This window comes from Drosophila innubila, assembly GCF_004354385.1.
Source record: "Drosophila innubila isolate TH190305 chromosome 2L unlocalized genomic scaffold, UK_Dinn_1.0 4_B_2L, whole genome shotgun sequence".
Lineage (NCBI taxonomy): Eukaryota > Metazoa > Arthropoda > Insecta > Diptera > Drosophilidae > Drosophila > Drosophila innubila.
This window is the reverse complement of record NW_022995372.1, coordinates 24,904,790-24,916,919: the sequence shown is the minus strand read 5'-3', so window position 1 is coordinate 24,916,919 and position 12,130 is coordinate 24,904,790. Positions and strand designations below refer to the sequence as shown.

At 35.6% G+C, this 12,130-nt stretch overlaps 3 protein-coding genes across 4 annotated transcripts in view; 2 read left to right on the top strand and 1 right to left on the bottom strand.

The window, feature by feature from the left end:
- The window catches only part of LOC117782125, a 43,078-nt gene extending 34,760 nt beyond the window's left edge, over nucleotides 1-8,318 (bottom strand). The window contains exon 1 of one of the 2 annotated variants that reach the window (XM_034619095.1): nucleotides 8,246-8,318. The gene's annotated coding sequence lies outside the window, so the exon portion shown is untranslated. Of the gene's footprint in view, nucleotides 1-6,150; nucleotides 6,340-8,245 lie in introns of those variants that run through there. The other variant, XM_034619096.1, reaches the window with a different exon arrangement.
- The window catches only part of LOC117781260, a 111,987-nt gene that overhangs the window by 52,403 nt on the left and 47,454 nt on the right, over nucleotides 1-12,130 (top strand). Inside the window, 2 exon segments of the mRNA XM_034618013.1 lie at nucleotides 2,512-2,739; nucleotides 3,788-3,927. Of these exon segments, the coding sequence (XP_034473904.1) occupies nucleotides 2,512-2,739; nucleotides 3,788-3,927 (368 nt within the window).
- On the top strand, nucleotides 10,004-11,342 carry LOC117782130 (heat shock protein 22). Its single transcript, XM_034619101.1, has one exon. The coding sequence runs from the start codon at nucleotides 10,290-10,292 to the stop codon at nucleotides 10,953-10,955; it is 666 nt and encodes a 221-aa protein (XP_034474992.1). The 5' UTR covers nucleotides 10,004-10,289; the 3' UTR covers nucleotides 10,956-11,342.

The window sequence follows — 12,130 nt, the reverse complement described above, 5'->3', positions numbered from 1 at the left end:
TGTCAGCTTTGATTTTATGCTTTGATGGTTGCTACAGTCTCTGGTTATACCCTGTATTTATAAAAATGTGTATATAACCGCGAGAAATAAGCATCTTTGCACATACTAACATTGTTCTATATATTCTGTTGTCATCTTATAGAATGGATCCATATAGCATAGTGATGTTACTTTAAATTACTAATTTGAATATAATTCATTCTAAATCAGTACCAGTATCTTCTAGTCGTGCTTTCTTTTTTTTTGAGTATTGTTTGTTGGTTATTTCCCTTCTCTTCTTCTTTGACAGCTGCCACATTTTACAACGCTTTAATGTTGTGTTAATTAAAAGCGCTAATTGCTTGGACTCTATGTGAGTATGAGTGTGAGTTACAGTGTACAAGTTGTTTTAGTCACAAAACATTATAAAGAACATCAAATGTTTAAGTTGGAATTTATACCAGAGTTTCAGATCTCTCAAAAGAGCAGTCTACTCAACAGTAATTTTAATGACCTCTGCCACTTCTGCTTCACTATGTAAAATTCGTAAGCGTCTGAAGTACAATAAATTAGTTAATTATATATCTAGGCTGAAATATTCCATCATATTCAACACATATAAATTATTTTATTGATTATTAAGCTTGTCTCCAAATCACTATACTACATTAAACAATAGAATACCTTAAACTAAAGCTAGAATAAATAAACTATTCGTTTTGGTTACTTCGCTTTGAACTGGTTCGTTGTGCACATTTAAGTCTCGAAAAAAAATATTTTTACTTGTATCTTTTGTAATTTCTTTTGCCTTTGCCCTTTGAATCAACATTTTTCTTCATTTTGAAGTAGTTTTTAGTTTCCTCCGTCTTTTTTTTTTGTCAAAAATTTTTCTCGTTTTTTTCAGTGAAAAAGACCCAAATTGCATTTCACTTGGCTCTTAGTTCTTTGGCTGTCTGCCTTATGCTGCTCGAAAGGCAAATGAAGCGTTGCCATATTGGCCAAAAGTTGCCAAGTTAACGGTATTTCTAATGACAGCTGCCGGCTTAAAGTGTACCAAATTGTTAGCATCTCGTGTGGCTTCGACTTCCAACAACATGCTTGTGCAAATATTCCGAATATCTTGTTTTTTTTTTTAATTTTGTTTACATATTTTTCGTCTCTATCGTCCTGCCTTAAAAGTCAATGACTTCAAAAGACTGAGCCATGAAAAAGAAATAGCTCAATAATATTAATATTTAAACAGATAGTTGTACTTGTTGTTGTACTCTTAGTTTGTGGAACGCAAGCAGTGCAATAGTTTGCAAAAAAGTTTTTCAGCCTCATCCAGAGCAACGACCGCCGCATTGGGACCAAGTGAACACTAGAAGAAAACGACTTTAGCATAATGCATAATCATTTAAATAAGGATATGCCAGACACACTACTAGTCCACCCAAAATCCTGTCCCATGATTATGAGACACGGTGCTGCCAAGTAACAACAACAAGAAAAACATGAAAAAAATATATATAGAAAAGTTTCGTTAGTAAAAGACCAAATTGCATTTCATAGCCAATTTTGGCGTTCAAAGAATAAACTTTTCACTTTTAGTTTGTCCAGATAAGAAAAGTGCTAAGGAAAAGCCAACGAACCGCACTTTAAGTGCACCCCAGTGTCCGATATGGCCCACTGTTGTTCTCTCTATATCCTATATTTATTATTTGGGGCAGAAAGATGAATGTCGAATCGTTTCATATTTGCATTTACATTTTCCAACCAATTTTATATATATTTGGAATGCCAATAAAGAGATTAGTCAATCTCTATTATAGTATCAATTTTATATTAAATACTTTTCGAATTTCACTCAAGCAAATGTTTGACTCAATTATGAATAATATTTTTTTTTTTTTGTCATTGCACACCTTAAGTGTTATCTTAAAGAAATGCTGCATTCAAATATATTGATGCCGAAACTTCTCAGAAAGTTTAGTAAAACATAATTAGAAATAATTATAATGCTTAGCGCATTTGATTTATAAAATGAATTTGTAGAATATTTTGTTATTTCTATATATTTTTAATGAATAAAATTAAAGTACTTATTTTGCGCATGCTAACAATATCTTTATGTTCAGAAAGACCTTCATCATTCTTTTTTTTTTTTTTTTCTTTGAGATGGCAGAACATTTCATCCTTGAATGAAACAATAAATAAAAGCTGCGAAGGTATAAAACCTAGGGTATTCTATAGCGTGTACATTAACCATTTCGTAGCTAACATTTTGTATGATTGCAACTTTTTACCTTTCCCAATGACATTGTACTTTTTATGCGTGTCCAATGCTCAGTGGTGCTATTTACTCGATTAAATTATCATTCATTTTGAGAATGAGAAGTCAAGTTAGAAACTGAATTGGGTAAGCACTTGGCTGCTTTTGGTGTAATAAATAAATAATAATATTAATAAGAAATCAATGTGATGTGCACAATCAAAGTGCTTATTATATATTAATGTATCAATTTCGAAAATCCATTATCAATTCTCTTACAGTTGACTCGCGTTTTACGCAACTTTAATATTACGAAAATAAGCGATCTTGAACTGATTTCCAATACCACCGATCGTTTGGATATCACATTCCATTTCTTTGGCATCAAAGGCGACTCGCAACGCATCCGCGAAGTCATCACTCGCATGGTGGAACGTGGACGTATTGGTAACTTTACACTCGTCTCTAATTTTCATCATTTTGACGAGAATCCGCCGCTAAATATGTTGGTAAGTGTAGCACACGATTAACAAATTTATCCATTTAAAATTTATTGAAAGATATTGGCTGGAGACAATATACTATTTTAGTTTTAAATTTACCTTAGAAAATATGAAATCAAAATGTTACTCATACGACCTGTTGTGAATATTAACAAAAATAAATACAACAAATGTTTCCTGACTCTTATGTAAGTGCATTGCTTACAAAAATTACTTAATAATAAACTGTAGTATGAAATCATTTCAATTTCTTTATTCTACAAATTTAACAAAGTAATAAAATTAAATAGCTGTATAAATCAATAGAGACAGCGATTCTAACTTCAAAGTGTTAAACTTAAATTGGCATTCAATTTTAAATTTGTCAATTAATTGACCTTTTCAACAATTTTGTTGACACTTTGCAAATTGACACTTTTAATAAAATTGCATATATGTGCATATATAATGGAATATTTGCTAGTAAGAAGGAGCAATCAATCAATCGAAGCTCTTCATCATTGATATTGATGTATTTTTTTAATAAAAATAATAAATTATTGTGCCCATATGTATACACTACACTGCATAATATAGACACTACCTCTGCTTTTATTTCTGTTACAAACGAAACATTAATTTATTTACTGTTGCGGCACGTGTGTGACACAGGCCAGACAATAAAAACAATAACAATAACAATGGGTGATAAATAAACGGGGGGCATGTTAATAAATATATGCACATGAATATGTAAACAGCGTGGCACTTGGCACTTGCAACGGTCAACTGGCAAACTGGTAAACTGGCAACATTCATTGAAAATAATTATTTATTAATTGTGGCAAGCAGATGAACAATTGGCCTCATCAGGGGACCATCAGGTCTGCTTGCATCACCCTACTTGCAATTAAGTTGCATTAACATAAATGTCAAGCCGGAAACCTCAGTGTAACTCCCTTGACAGGAGCCAAGGGGGCGTAGCCTCCCCCTTATCATTCCACCCATCCTATTGGATGTCTAATTAGTGAATATATTGTGAACTGAAACTGTCTGTGGTTTGCTTTCATTGCAGGACCTGAGCGTCAATCAACCACAAGCTGCTGTGCGCGAGGACAGCGAATTTATCATATCCTGCACAGCCCAAGGCTCATCACGCATGCAGTTCCAATGGTTCAAAGACGGCGCACCTGTAAATGCCACCAAGGCAACGAGGTAAGTGCAACATTGCACCTCCATTGCGATGTGGCGGGGTAGTCACAGCTGTCTATCACACTTGACCATTCAGGTGGAAAATTATAAAATACCGAGTACTTTATATTCTAATATATTACCGGCAGACATTTCACTCTGTAGTAGAGAGGTATACAGAGCTAAGGACTATAGGGTATTTGAAATTTGATTGCAAAATAAAAAGAAAATAATAATTTTGTTATAAAAAATTAAATGATTAAAAAGAGTACACCATAAACCTTGTAGCAGTGAGATATACTTAATTAATGTATAGGGTATTAAAAGTCATATTAATCTGCGAACGTTTCTATTATTTTAAAATTAGTCAAATATTAAAATATTGATTATTAAAATTTAAAAAAAAAAATAAACCATTTTTGAAATAAGTTTTTTTCCGTTATGTTATAATGAGCAATATCATGATGTTTAAAAATATCTCACCCAAATAAATTATAAACAACAATTTATAAACAGAAAATTATTTTAAACAGCTTTTGGGTCCCACATAAAATTATATACTATAGAATTGAAAAAGGATTTTAAAAACTATCATTTTCTTTGAGTATGTGAGACAATGTTGCCATATATTTTACATTTGCAGGGTATTTAGATAGTTTATTACAGCTGGCCATGGAAATAAAAAACTATTCAACAAATTCTTTACTTCAAATATTGTTGACAAAAATAATCAATAGAAACCTGATAGACTTAAAAATACCCAGTAAAAGTGTGTGTGCTATTTTTTTATAGTAAGGTTCAGGGAATTAAAGATTTTATTTTACAGAATATTTCAGCATTGCCTTTAGCAAAACCTTTTTTATTAAAATTAAATAAAATAAGATGAAAATACGAAATCGCAAATGGAAACTGTAACATCAACGTCACAGCTCTGCAAGAGAGGGTGGTTCAAATATTTCCGTAAGAGGGTTTTTGGTGATTTTGCAGCACAAGTGTTCAATTTGACTTTATGACTTTTACACATCAATAAACATGACATAAAAAGCCTTGGCAGAATAAAAATGAAACGGCCAAAAAGGATAAATAAGTCAGGGCAAAGATAAAGATTTGTCAGACGACGATGAGTCGTAGTTCCATCCCGCGATAGGCAGGGGATCCAAGAGTTGGTCCAGCCTAACCGCAGTCAGCCAAGACGAATGATTGATCATAAACCCCTAGAATGGGGCAGAGGCAGCAGCACATCTGTGTGCCATACACTACTAACACACACATGCGACGAGTGTTCATACAACCTTTGTACAAGGCGCACTTCCTCCTCCTCCCCCTCAATATTTCTCTCTCGCTCTCTGTTCATCTGCTTTGTGGCATATTACATAAAAAGCATATGGCCGTAACTAACGAGGGGTTGTTACTTGGACGACTGCTCCGACTGCTGTTGGGGCCTGCCGCCTGGGGTTTCTAGGGGCTTAGCTTTAGCCACAACTAACGGGCCATATAGCCTTGACAATTTGCCCCCAAAGCATGATGCTTAAATTTGTTGCACAATAAGTACCCAGCGCATAAGCAGAGAGGGCAAATGCCGCACGAGGCGGCAACACAAATGGATTGAAGCATGGTGCGAGATGTTACGCGAGCTCCTAGAACTCTTTCTTTCTATTATTTTCCTTTTTCGCGCAAATGCATATAAAATTTAAATCATGCTCTGCTTGCGGCATTTCGCAAAAATATGTTAATATAAGCTTACGTGAAAAAACATAATTGCCTATTGACACTAGCTGAAATTGAAGTCCTTTGAAAAATATTACAATGGTAAACGAGAGAAAAACTATGCACAATATTCTTTGTTTTGCATAAATATTTAATATATTGTAATATTCTATTAAGTAGAAAGTTTTTCTAAAGATATGATTTATTTGAAATTCAAAGATTGCAAGTTCTTTTAAGTATTAAACTATTTTTACAAACTATAAAGATTTTTTTAGGAATCTTAATCATTTTGGAAATTACCTTAAAGGTCAGCTTAAGTTAATTAAAGTCTCGAAGTGTTCAAATATTTACAGTATTGAATGCTTTTCTAAATTGATTTTAAGCTTAAGGATTTCGCCCTTAAAGCTTCTCGAAAATATTGTATAGGAAATTTAATTAAGCTTTCTTAAGTAATGCAAAATACATACTCTCCTAATAGTACATTTGCAGCAAGTTCATTTAAGCCGTTCTCCTCGGACTCAGCAAAATTTAAAGACTCACAAGGTGTCTTTGAGGAAGGTTAACTCTCGCTTTTTTTATAAGTATGCCAGCCTCAACTTCTGATTATCGCAGTCAAGTGTTACACGCATTCGGGCTTCTCATCATTCCAATTCTCGTCAGCACAGGAATGCGACGATGTGTAAATAATCGTGAATGTAAGAATACCGCAAACACATGTTTCCCCCTTTCATGGGTAAGAAAAAAAAAGAAGGAAAAATATGAGTAAATATTTTAACTAAAGTGAAGTGAAGTCATTCATTTGGACATTTACTAACTTCGCATTACACAAACGACTAAACATTGGATCCAGGTCCAGTCCCATGGTCTGAGCTCCTCTATTCGTTAGTTGGCCTCAGCTGACTTCACTTTTGCGTACTAAAATAACCGGAAATAACTGAATTAGTTATGCCTGATTTCACATGAACTAAGGGTGGGGAGGAGCCTAGAACTATATGAGTGATATATCATCAGATATTTTGCATACCTGCTTCACACACTAACAGAGACTGGCTTTAATCTCTTTAACTTGCCTAATTTTGACCCAGATAACAGCTGTACAGAGCCGCAGCCTCAGCTGGGTAATTAATGCAATTACTTGCCAATCACGCTGCCTTCCTCTGAACTATCGCAATTTAACGAAAGCCGCCACTTTGATTAGCATGCCAGCCCTCCCCTCACATCACTTTCTCCTCCCTTCTCTTTAACCTTCTAGCTAGTCATATGTGAAACTGTAGCAGACCCAAAGGCGCTGTCATTAATTCAACTTCCCCTCTGTACAAGACCACGGGAATTAAGTGTTAGAGAGCTATTTATGCTGTAATTAGCTTAAGCATTAAACAAATATTATTCGATTTGGTGTAATGTGTATATTTATGTTGCAGCTATAACCGGCTCAGGTGTAATTTAATGTTTGTGAAATAAGAGCCATGTTTTTTTTTATTATTATTAGGTTATAACCTATTAACCTTTAGTTAATGGAATTTAAAGAAAATGTTACACGATTTATTGAAGTTCATAAGACGACGCACATAAGCAGTAAATCAATATTTTAAAATTAATCTAATCACATTAACTTCAGCCGTTCACTTCACCTAAAATGCGATAAAGTATAGTAACTTCCAATCAGGGAATAACACCGTACCCGGTATCGGAACCGTTAACCGAAACTAACCCTTTCATTTTTAGTACCGGAACTGAAACCAAAACCGAAATTAATACTCTTTCAAGAACTGGAGACCGAAACGCTTGTACCGGTACGGTTGTGATAAAGCTGCTAAGTCAAAGAGTTGACAAACTTCCAACTGTCATAACTTAAAGAAAACTGACCCGATTTTCAATCGGAATATCATTTTGATCATGGTTTGGCCTCATTATTCAATGTGTAGTCAAATATTTTATTATTTTTCGGCTATCGAAGCCATGGTTCGATGTTGAAGGTAAGGGTCCCCCCTTTGAAATTTTGAAAATTCAAGATTTTAAATCTCAAGCTTATACTTTTAATCAACTCCTTATATCGTAATTAGTATAAATCGACACTTTAAACTTGATTCTGAGAGCTTTCATTTTCTTGTAAAAAATCATGTCAAGAAAATGAAGAATATTTTGACTTGTAAAGTTGCTAGGTCAGAGGCACGCGCAACTTCGAACTGTCATAACTTTGGCAAAACTGTACCGATTTTCAAGCGGAATGTCATTTTTATCATGGTTTGACATCTTAATTTATTCTGCATTCAAATTTTATTAAGTTCGTTCAAAAATGTGTATTCCTCTGGATATAGATATTTACTTCGATGTCATAATTATTATAAAACGACACCCTATCATTTTAAAATATTTCAAAATTGTTACGTACCGGTACTGATACCGACACCGAAAGAAGCTGAAATATAACCTTTTACCGAAATAGTTGTTTCGGCACGTACCGGAACCGAAACTGAAACCGTAACCTTTATAGCTTTCGGTTTGATTCGCTGCTTCCAATCCGTAGTTTTGATAACATACTTTTCGTATTTAACAATCACTTTAAATTAATTTAAGTCCTTAAAGTTATTTGAATATGCTCTTTATTGGGTCCATTACATCTAGTATTGCTTACTTCACTTATTAATTTAAACAACCGAATAATTTAATGCGAACTGTTTTGCGGACCGTCGCAGACTGAAAGCTATTTTGTAAACCTCTTTGACTCGTAAGGTTTAAGATGATCAGATTTGTCTGGTTATATTCCCATAGATAAATACTTGCATCACAGGCTGATGTTAATTTTTAAAACACGTGTACAGAAAGTTAACAACAAATAGTTCATCAATTCTATTCAGGCGTCAAAATTAACGAGGGTTCGTGAAACAAAAAGCTGTCGATGGGACTATCAACAGCATCCGTAATAAGCTTTGAGATACTCCAATTTAACTAAACTATTTGAGAATAGTCTATATTAATCCTTTATTTACTTTGGTAAATGTAATCAAATATTTTCTAATAAAATTTCTCAACTACAATTTCGCATCTTATTCAAATTTATTCTCTTTTCTGACATAGAATGACATCTTTTTCGATCTTTTATATCTCACTCATTAAATAAACGATTTTCTAAAAACTTTGGCCTTTTCTTAATAATTTTGAAAAAACCTGCCAACACCATTAAGCTTCCTGTTCGACAGACAATCTTATAAAGAAATAGAAAGTCTCTCCCGTTGCGTTTCCTGTCATTTTCGCCGTGTCAAGTGCTGCAGTCGCTTTTGGCTTGTTTGAGGAAAATTTGTCAAACTGTAAAGCTAAAAGCAGAAATTCAATTTCAGCAACCAAGTTTGCAATATTGTCTGACCCCCAACACGATATAAGTAAAATGCGTATATATATTTTGTTATTTTACAAATTGGCTCGACTGGGGTCCAAACAGCAACAGCAACAATAACATTAACAACAAAAACAACAACAATAAATGAGCAAAAGTCTTGACAACTCTAGCGTTGTCTAGGACAATGCAAGTTTTTTGTTGTACTCGACTCCTTCATAGTTTCTTTCATGTGTAAGTGGTTTACAGGGTGCAACAGCAAAAGTTCAAACCATTATCTCGACTTCGACCTTTTTATCTTAATTCAAGCCATTTTGAAGAAAGTTTCAAAGGTTTCAAGTGTGGAATATTTAGTAAATATTATTTACAAAGGAATAAGTTTAACTTAAAGAAATATTCAACATTTTGAATTTGTTTGATTTATTTATTATTTTATTTGAATTTATTTATTTCGACTTTTTCAAGATCCTCTAAATCGCCAAATAGTTTTTGTACGACCTACCCCAGTTTCACCAAGCAACTGCCACTCCCTGTATATATCCTTGTACTTATTTGTATGTGACAGTCTCATATGAGAGACGTGCCGAGTGGGGGTCACGATTTTCATTAGTTAGTTTTGCCCCAGTGCAATGCGTACTTAGAGGGAGATAGACAAAGGGAAAAGCAAGAAACGCATCTCATCGGAGGCATGTTGTCGCTTATGTGAGGCGACAATGCCACAATTAGTTGCATAAACTCGTTTTGCGCTGCTTTATAATGCTATGGGGGCATTATCGTATAACTGCCATTCACTTGTCTGGGTGCTGAAGATAGTTTCCAAGCCATTGGCGCCATTTGGGATGGTTTAAAAATAGCTGCAAGGGTTGCGCTCGACAAAGTACGATTACTTGTACAACGAATATTGATCAAACAATTTGACTTAGGGGTCGCTCTACTTTCACCCAAAAAATTTATGCGTTGCGGGTAGGGGAGGAGGGGGAGTGTAAAGTGATGGATGGCTGGCAATATTTATGCGGAGCATTGGAAGGATTCTAGAAATGGCACAGCGCAGTTGTTACCTGGCCCAGGTTGAGGTACAGTCGCAATCAATTGAAACGGGTCGAAGAATTTTTGCATACATTGTCGGATCGAATACTCGAGCTACTTAGCTAGTTAGTTTATTTTATTTAGTTAGTTAGTTAGTAAGAGTCGAGTAGGGTGGAAGGCAGCCGAGGACAACGGTTTTTTTGGCGCTTATAGCCAAAAAGCAACGCGTTTGCTCCGTGTGCAACGAAACAACACACAAGACACTACACAACACAACACAACACAACACTCTACACTCCACACTCCACACAACGAAATCATGCCCATACACTGGGACTGGGACTGGGAGCACGAGCACGAGCACGAGCATGGCGGAGGACACTTTCACTGGCCGCCGAGGAGGCATTGGTCGACGGGTGAGCCGAAGTGTCGACAACGGCGATATCATCTCTCCCATGAGATGGATGTATGCGCCCGGGAGTTTCATCTGCGGGTAGATGACAGCGCCTGGTGTCACGGCTCTTGTCTGGTCGGACGCGTGGTCATCGAGACGGGCACGGAGCCGGACTCACTCGGACGGGGCACCTTTAAAGTGGTGCTGGATGTGCATCATTTTCAACTGTCCGAGCTGACGGTGAAGGCGAAGAACACCGATACCATCTGCGTGGAGGGCCAACAGTCGGATGATCGCGCCGATAAAGGACAACTGTGCATCACAAAGGAGTTTACACGCTGCTATAAGCTGCCCCGGCACTATGATGCAACACAGGCGCGTGCCACATTCTCGGCGGACGGCATACTTATGGTAACGGTGCCAGCACCACCCAAACTGGACGATGTGGAGCGTGTGGTGGACATTGAACCCACTGGCAATTACTTTGGCAGCATTGCGGATCCCAGTGCATCCAAGGCCATTGAGCTGGCTACTGACGATTCAGCGGATGGTGGCGAGGCTAATCCTGCTGGCACAGCGACGGACAAATGAAGCTGGCGACGTCTGACGGTCGCGCGTAACTGGCGTCCTTTCTCCAACTGGAAGAAGCGTCTGCTAGGACGCGTGAAGGCCGTCAGAGGCGGTCGTTTGGCTTGAAAGAAGCTAAACAAGAGTATGCGGGACAATTGGAACCCTGGCGTAGCCAGTGCACCCTGCAGCATCTGTAACCCCTAAAAACTAAATACTACACTATTACTTAATATTCAAATAATCGAAAATAGTTACGTTCTTGTTATAAACACTTAGTGAAATTGTTTAAAACGTTATCAAATATGGCCCCTAGAATCAATAACTATAACATCATGTAATCCTTAAGGTTTTATGTCTTTGCTACTTGCGATTCTGCTTAATGCCAATAAAGGACTTTATCATCAACACTAAAAATGAGCTTAATTAATCATTTTTTTTTTAATTGCATTCTCCTTTTGGTAAGAAAGTATAAAATATTTGAATTCAATTTTCACAAAATCTTAACAAATATAATTTGTATTTCTATTGACCAAACAAAAGTTAAATTTTTTCTTTTTGGCATTTTTGCTTTACTTATGATTTTCTTCACTCAGTATGTAATAATTAAACACCCATAAAATTGAAAACATTAAGACAAAGTCCATTAAGCTTTCATGAAGAGCAAATATTAAAATATCTTCTAAATTACCAACAATACTAGACCGATAAATTGCAATTTATTGTTGATAATTTAAAGGTAATTTTAAACTTCGTTTTAAATAAAAGCTTATTAAAGTAAAAATTCAAAGACTATGGCTTATTTTATCTAGAAGTCTAGCCTTTTTAATACCCCATGTAATCTCCTTTTTAAAAATTAAATTTTACATTCTTAATAATTCAGCTTATGGAGCCAAAACAAAAAACTATTTCTTCCTTCTCCACAACTTAAAATTTGGCTTTTAAAGTGGGTGCCATATAAGTCGGAATATTATAGACATTTTATTAAATTTATAATATTATTTCAAGAACCTATACCTTACTCAATTTCTCTGGCATAATTTGTTAGTCCCTCGAGAGATTCACTAACCCTGTCACGCGCCATTTGATTAGCGTCAAATTTGAATAAAATTCACTAACACCTCAAGACCCCCGCAAGACAAAATACCCCTTGCCCTGAGACGCATTTTTGCCCGAAACGCACATCAATAAAAATTGGG